At 49.2% G+C, this 7,538-nt stretch overlaps 1 protein-coding gene across 1 annotated transcript; it reads left to right on the forward strand.

Annotated features, from left to right (window-relative positions):
• Positions 1–621: 621 nt before the first annotated feature.
• LOC119444720 (uncharacterized) lies at positions 622–2,082 on the forward strand. Its single transcript, XM_037709080.1, has one exon. It carries the CDS (start codon positions 622–624, stop codon positions 2,080–2,082), a length of 1,461 nt encoding a protein of 486 aa, XP_037565008.1.
• The last annotated feature ends 5,456 nt before the right edge of the window (positions 2,083–7,538 follow it).

Consider the following 7,538-nt stretch of genomic DNA (forward strand, 5'->3'; position numbering starts at 1 on the left):
AGCGGCGTGCCTCATATTCAAATTATACAGTTTTCGCGCAAGAAAACCCAAATCTTTAAAAAATGTGGCAAAAAAAAACAACGCACGGAAGCTTAGTGATACGGCCCCTTTACATCTCCTTTAGTGGCCCGTGGCTGCATGACAAAAATGTATTTCCTTCCCTCAATTACATTTCATTGAATATACGTGATTAGTTCTTTGTCAAAAACCTTACAACGACGTTTTAGCACCCACTCGGATGCACTTACTAGATGCGTTGGTTTTTTATGTTCAGTATTTCTTTCCATTTCTATTTTAGTGACGGACAACTAAAAAAAGAAAGACGACGAAGATTGCTGCAAGGCTCGCGGCTTGTCATCACCAGGCTCGCTGGCTGCCTTTACGGGTGCGCTGTCCCGCCACGAGCGGCACGTTCTCCTCGCGGTAAGATCGTTCGACATCTGCCACCGGAACCTCGCTGCCCGAACCAGTGCTCCCGAAGCTTTGCCTATTCCGTCAGAGCCTGGCCAGCTTACGGATATGTCAAGCGTCGCTGCTTCATAAAGCGACCGGACAAGGAAGGTGAAGCCCAAGCTGTCATTCGGCTCGACAAGCAGCGCCTCCAGTAGCTCGCCATCGAATATGTCATCGTCAAACCTCCCAGAACTCTACGGGGCTCTCACGATGCACCAGCAACCTGATGCTCCAGGAGACGCAACAGAATCAGCTGCTTCCGTGCACTGTTCCAACGATGACATGCTGGCTACTCCAGAGAGGACAATTGAAAAGTGCGACTCGCAATCATCGAAGAGCGTCAAGCTTGTCGACACAAAGGAATACGAGGCAAGTGTTCCTTTAGATGACGAGCTCGAAACCATCATTGCTGAGGATGACCTCGTCAATGAAGAGGCAGAGCGGAAGGCTCCCACAGAGTCAGTTGTGGTGGACATCGTCAGGCGGCTGCAGGAAGCGCTGCTGGAAAAGAGCCCCTGCCAGGAGGACGATCTGATGGGAGCGCTGAGCCTTTCGCAGGCTCAGCTAATCATCGAAGAATACGGCACCGTGACGGCCTTTGCTGACCGGCACCCAGCATTTCGAGTGGTGCGCGAGGACCAGCTCTCCTTTGTCTTTTACAAGGACCACGAAAACGAAGACGCTTGCCATTCCACATCCCATCTTCAGGAGGGAGCAACTACCATCCCGGCAGCTTCTTACGACGACGGTGCACGGCAGCACGCGGAGGGTTATGACGACGAACCTCGGCGCACCTGCGTCAGCTCATCGAACAGCAGCGCTTACGAGTCCGCCGTCGAGGAAGCGGACGGGGAACAAGAAGAGGGCAGCATGAAGGTCGGCTGGAGCCACGTATCGTCACCACCAGCTCTGCAGGCAGTACAAGAAACGTGCGATACCAAGGCCCAGAAGCAGGAATGGGACCCTGCCGTGTTCATCGAGATGCAGTCGACGCTGGAAAAGAACGAAGCAGAGGTCGCGGAGCTCAAAGGAAGGATGGAAGCTCACCGGGAGAGTGATGACAGCGAGGAGCAGGAGCTCCGAGTCAAAATCGACGAGCTTTTCCAGATGCCTCCAAAGGAACAGACACAAAAAGCGGCAGAAGTGAAGAACCCCACCGCCATAAAAGATAAACCCACCGGCACTAATGGGGAAGACGACCAGGTGAGCCCGCGGCATCCACTACCTATTCCGGGGCCCGAGGATAAAGCGCGCTCGGTTCCTGTCGACCCATTGCCACGACCACAACCTCCGTCAGACAAAGAGCTTAGTAAGCACGCAACACCGCCGTCGGTACCAGACTTCTCTGAACGGCCTGGCTGTAAGGAAGAGGTTGCAGCTTCATGCTCGGACGTCGAGTCCATGCGGCCCAGTCCGGAAGAAGTGCCAACGAAGAGCAAGGTGGCAGAACAAATTTCAAAGATAGTGCGCATGGTCAAGAAGAAGGAGCCGAGCTGCACCGACGACGAGATCCGCAGGCTGTTCGACCAAGTGCGCCAGTCACGCGGTGGATTCTCCCGTATGACTTTCAAGGCCATCGTTGAACTTTTGCTTGACAACATGAAAGCCATGCGTCCGCAACAGAATTGAAAACATCTGGAGACACCCCGTCTCGAAAAAAAAAATCTGCACACAACAGCCATAAAGGCGTACTTGAAGCCGATGGCATTTCTTTTTTTTTCTGCTTTCTTTTTCATGTAATTTGTGAAGCGTCACTATTTAAAAGTTGTGTTGTTCATTGTCGCAATTTTTTTTTACTTCTTAGTTGGGAATTCCTCTAATAAATTCCATCATCCCGATGGTATGGCAACCCTCCTTTTTCATTTTAGCGGCTCTCGTGGCGCGCTAAGTCATAGGCCTGCGCGGCACACACAGCAGTCACAGCCTAAGCTGGAGGAGCGCCTCCATAGGAGCTCCAGTTTCGGCAGCACGCACTAGAGAGTTCGCACTTTGCGAGGAGGCGCCGTCACCTGAACCGAATAGTAAACACAGGTATTGCGTGGGCTCAAGATGTGGTGAAAAAAAAAACGCACTTCCTCCGAGCGCACGGCTTGGTGCATTGCGTTTGGGACATTGGTGAATTCTTTCTTGAACCATGACAGCTGCAAGTTTCGCTATTTCAAGGCAAATTGGTCGTGACCATGGGGGCGTACTTAGGAAAAGAATGGCTAATGGCGCTTCAGCTGCCCCCCCCCCGCCCTCTGGTTCTGAAATGTGGACGCACTGTCGACAACCATCTGTGCAAAACTATCCTGTGCGCAATTTCGAGCGCACTCGACGGCATAGAAGGTCATTATCTCTGGAGTTCTCAGACCAGTAACTGTCATAAGGCCGTGTAACCGGGGACAACAATGACAGAAGCGTTAACTCCGATGTAAATAAATGTGCTCCCTGAGTATGCCTCACTCGCATTAGACGCGGATGAAACATTTCTAGCTTTTCACTATCCCATATCTCATCTCGTATAATATGCTGGGTTTTTCGGTACACCGCATCTCTTTCTTTTTAGTCTCACTAGAGTACGATGCCGGGTAGTATGAGCCTGTTGCTCTTTGCACCAAGACTTGCCCTTTCTTTTTTTTTTTCTTGGGGGGGGGGGGGGGGGGGGGCTTTCGTCCTTCCTTCGCGGCATCAGTCGGCCAAAGTAGACACTCGCGTGTAGCCAATGCCGCCGCATTCCTTCCTTTGCATTAATTTCTTTTCGTATCCCCCCTCCCCCTCAAATACCATATTGCTGCGCAGCAAAGACGCGTTGTCAAGTGGTGACATTTCGATCTTGTTAGGTTGGCGCTTTTTTTTCGGCAGCCTCCCCCCCCCCCCCCTTATTCAATCCCGAAAGCCCAAACCCACCCGAGCAGCCCCCCTGAAATAAAATTTCTGGCTACGCCTTTGGTCTTGACTGAGCACATTCCCAAGTACATTTCTCTTTCTCTAAATCTTGCAGGATGCGTTAAAGGGCAACTCCGGTGATTTTTGAGCATGTCAAGGTAATCGAATATTTCGGTTCCCGAGACCCTCCTTGTGACCCGTCTGATAGTAGAATTGTTCCATAAATTTGAAATTGTTTTAAACAGGGAAAAAAAGCGCCAAAACGTAACCGGAACCTGACCGCAGCCGAACGAACCTCTTTGTGTGACGTCACGAGGGGCACACCAGCGGGGAAAGCGCGCAATGCATGCCGGTCTCGCCCGCGGGGCGAACAAAAGCGGCGAAGAACAGACGCTCAGCTGATTCGTGAACGCGCCGGACCTTCGGGTGACAATGTCTGCTAGACAGTCCGGGAAGCAAAACGGCGCGCACGAAGTTAGCAGCCATCCCTGCTCGCTCTTTATCAGCAATAAATAGTGCTGCAATATGGCCCATATACTTTGGGAATGTCAACGCCCTGAATAAGAAGGACCAAGAGGAAGGGGGAAGATAACAGCAGGACCTTCTGAAGCGGGGCGCCTCGCTGAGAGATGGCAAGCCGCCCTCCTCAGCGAGGCACCCGAGGACCAGGAGTGGGCCGTCCAGCAGGCCAGGGTAATTGCCGAGGATCTCGAAAGATTTTTCTCCGGCGATGGACCCCTGGCAGCCTAGCCCCGGGCACCAACAGCCTTAACCGCTGGACAAATAAAGTTTATTCCTATCCTATCCTAGTGCTGCAATTTATGATTGACCTGCTGCGAACCTCAGTATCACCATCAAAAAGACTATCCGAAATGTATTAAACAATTAATTTATCGTGCCCATTAGCACGCTGTTTATATATCCCGCTGTTCTGACCAACTGCCTAACCACTCCTTACATTTGTGCGAGGCTACTGCTTGCAAGATTTGTACGCTTAGTAATGAACGGCTTGCAAAACATGTAGGGTGTAATTATAAACTGCCTAATAATTTGCCGCAAATTTGATAGGCTTCGAAGCTTCTTTCTCTGCGATGTGAAGCTGTAAAACTTTACCAGTGATACGGTAGCTGTCTTTTCTTTTCTTAGTATGCACTAAATTGGTATGGATATCGATAGTGAACGCTGCTGTTGAAAGTTATTTGTATGCCATAGAGTTTACCATATATAAATGCGAATTGTCCTACAATGCATACATGCATATTTTGTGCGCGAGATATGGCACGAGGAGCAATGAAAGTTTACTATATAGTTTATCTAAAAGTCTCGAGAGGGTAATTTAATCATTATGTTTAACATCAGTGAGCCACACGCGGAAGGTAGGAGAGACGGATAACGGTGGGCTTCGGGTCTCTCTTTAGCACATTGAATTATTTAACGTGCACCGAAATTTCTGCAAGTGAAAGTGTTTGTGCAAGTGAAAGTGGTCTGTCAGCGGAAGGGCGCTGTGGCATCGCAGTAGCAGGGTTCTTCCGTACTTTTCATCTGGCCGTGCGACTTCCGCGTATCGCATGGGAGAGCTTCATACAGCGCCCGTAGCGGAAGCACCACTGCGCTGGCCCAAGCAGAAGGTGGACTGGAGCAGACGCCGAACGGACGCCACAGGCGTTCTATGCGTACGCTCGCTATTGCGCAATGGTCGACTGTCCGTACCGGCGTGTGTATATTGTCGACACGACGTGCAAATCGCCGCCCTGTTTCTGTATACACTGTTCAGAAACTTAAACGCGAACAATTTCAGAATAACTTTAACGCCTTGTTACAACGCCTAATGAGGTCATGGTGGTCGGCGAGAAGCCCCGCGCTTACCGGCGTGCAGCCCCCTCGCGCTCACAATCCACCAAAAATACAGCCATTCGTTAAAACATATGCGAAATAAGCACTGCGTAACGGAGCAGTCGCGTCTTCCGAGTTGAATTTCGATGCTTTCCGCATTCTCTAGATGCGAAGCAGCTTATGGCGGGGGCTTTGTCCGTCCCTCCTTCCGTCCCGCGGCGTCCCACACCCCCACAGCGCATGCGCGTCTCCTCCCCTCTCTCTCCTTTCCCACGCTCCCCCCTTTTCTCTCCTCTAGGAATCCTCTACTCTACGGAACGGCGCGCACGACAGGTGGTGGGACAGCTGCATACTCCGCTGGGGCCGCCACGGTAGTTCCGCGGTATGAAAATGACGGAGCGCGCGCGCCTCATTCTCTCTCCTGTGCAGCGCCGCGATGAGCGCTCGGGCCGCTGCCGCGAAACGGGAGCCGCGACGAACGATTCGCTGGTCCAGCACATGCTGGACGTGTACTCGTTGCGATGCATTTCCTACGACCACAAACAACCGACCACCATTAGGGGAACGTGCAAAAACCTGATCTTCGCAAACTTCAGAATGAAAACTCGGGAACCGCAACCCTTGACGCTACACTTCACCGAACACAAAGCCGTCGTCTTCAAAGCGCCGCGTGCACCGACGCTATAGGAATCGCATACGGTCTCTAAATAAATAAACAGGCAACAACCACGTTCTCTCTCTTCTCTTATACATTCTCATTCGTCCTCTCAATAAAGTTACACCATCTCCCGCTCAAGCTAACCATCTCCCCGCTGCTTCGCATCCACACATGGTTCCCTTTAGCGGGAGAAGGAGTAATTTTTTTCATATTGCTGTTCAGTATCCCTTTAAACCGCGCATGGCATTATTAAACGCGAGAAGAACACCCAGGTTTTTGTAATGGGTCACACACACCAGCCAAAGCTCCTTGGGACAGTAATAAAAAAAAAACCAAAGCGGATTGTATTGTAGAAAATGGCGATAGTATTACGGTGTTTCTAGGTTATTTATTTATTTATTTATTTATTTATTTATTTATTTATTTATTTATTTATTTATTTATTTATTTAGTATCCATAAGTGCCAAAAGGCATTACAGTGGGGGGGAGGGGGAGGGGTGGTGAGGGGGGAAGATTTTACAAAACGGTTAGAAACGTTCATAAAGGATACACGACGTGTGAGGGAAAAAAAGAGGAACAAATGTTCCACAACAAAAGTTACAGAACTTTCAAAACACGTTAAGTTATACATAGGCATTACAACAAAAAGGTCAAAGAAACGTCGTAGTTGAATCACTTCAACAGGGTAAAAATACATCATTTGACACGACGTGGACGACACCGGCAGGTAACCTATTCCATTCTTGCATAGTTTTGGGGAAAAATGATTTCTTATGCAGGTAATTCTGCCTTCCACGGAACTTCTCGTACCTTTAGCGCATGGTCCACGCGTTGTGACCGGTAATGAGGCGGCATTATGTATTTGTCCCTTTCTATACCAATTGTACCGTCGCAGTTTTCTGCGTCGTACTTCTAAGGTATCCCATTTAAACTCCTCCTTTAGCGCTGTAATTAACTTTGTATCGACCTCACACGTACCGCACACCTCCATTCTGTACCCTCTAAAGTTTATCAATGTCATGTGCCGTCGGAGGCTCCCACGCTACACAGGCGTACTTATAGACGGACCTAACGTACATTTTGTATAGCAGCTCTCGTGTAGACTGGCTGAAAGCTTTGGAGTTCCTACGAAGAAAACCTAGCATTTTCCCTGCCTTAACTATAGCGGTTACATAGTTGACCTGTTTCTGCCATGATAATTCTGGGGTCTACCAAACACCCGGGTAATTAAAATGTGTTACTTTAGCTATTAAATTGTAATTCAAGGTGTAAGAGAAATTTAAACAGCTGTTCTTTCAAGTGAGTGTCATGTTGACTGTTTTGGTTAGATTTATCTGCATGCCTCACTTAGTGCACCATTCACTAATTGTGTTGTGGTCTTACTGAATCAGACTAGCATCATCCATGCTGCTAGTCACCCTATATAACACGCAGTCATCTGCAAACAGCCTTAACTGCGATTTCAGACCTTCACCAATATCATTTATATACGATAACAACAGGAAAGGCCCTAGGACGGAGCCCTGGGGCCTTTCCTGTTGTTATCGTATATAAATGATATCTGTTGCATCTGTTGTTATCAGATGTAACTTCTTGCGGGTGCGACTGAACCCCGTTTACAACCACGAACTGCCGACGCAAGGTAAGATATTCTTAACCCATGCGACAACCTGCGGGTGAATTTTATATTTAAGCATTTTTTTTTCTATGAGCAATTAATGGGAT

The sequence above is a fragment of the Dermacentor silvarum genome, chromosome 1 (assembly GCF_013339745.2).
Source record: "Dermacentor silvarum isolate Dsil-2018 chromosome 1, BIME_Dsil_1.4, whole genome shotgun sequence".
Classification (NCBI taxonomy): domain Eukaryota; kingdom Metazoa; phylum Arthropoda; class Arachnida; order Ixodida; family Ixodidae; genus Dermacentor; species Dermacentor silvarum.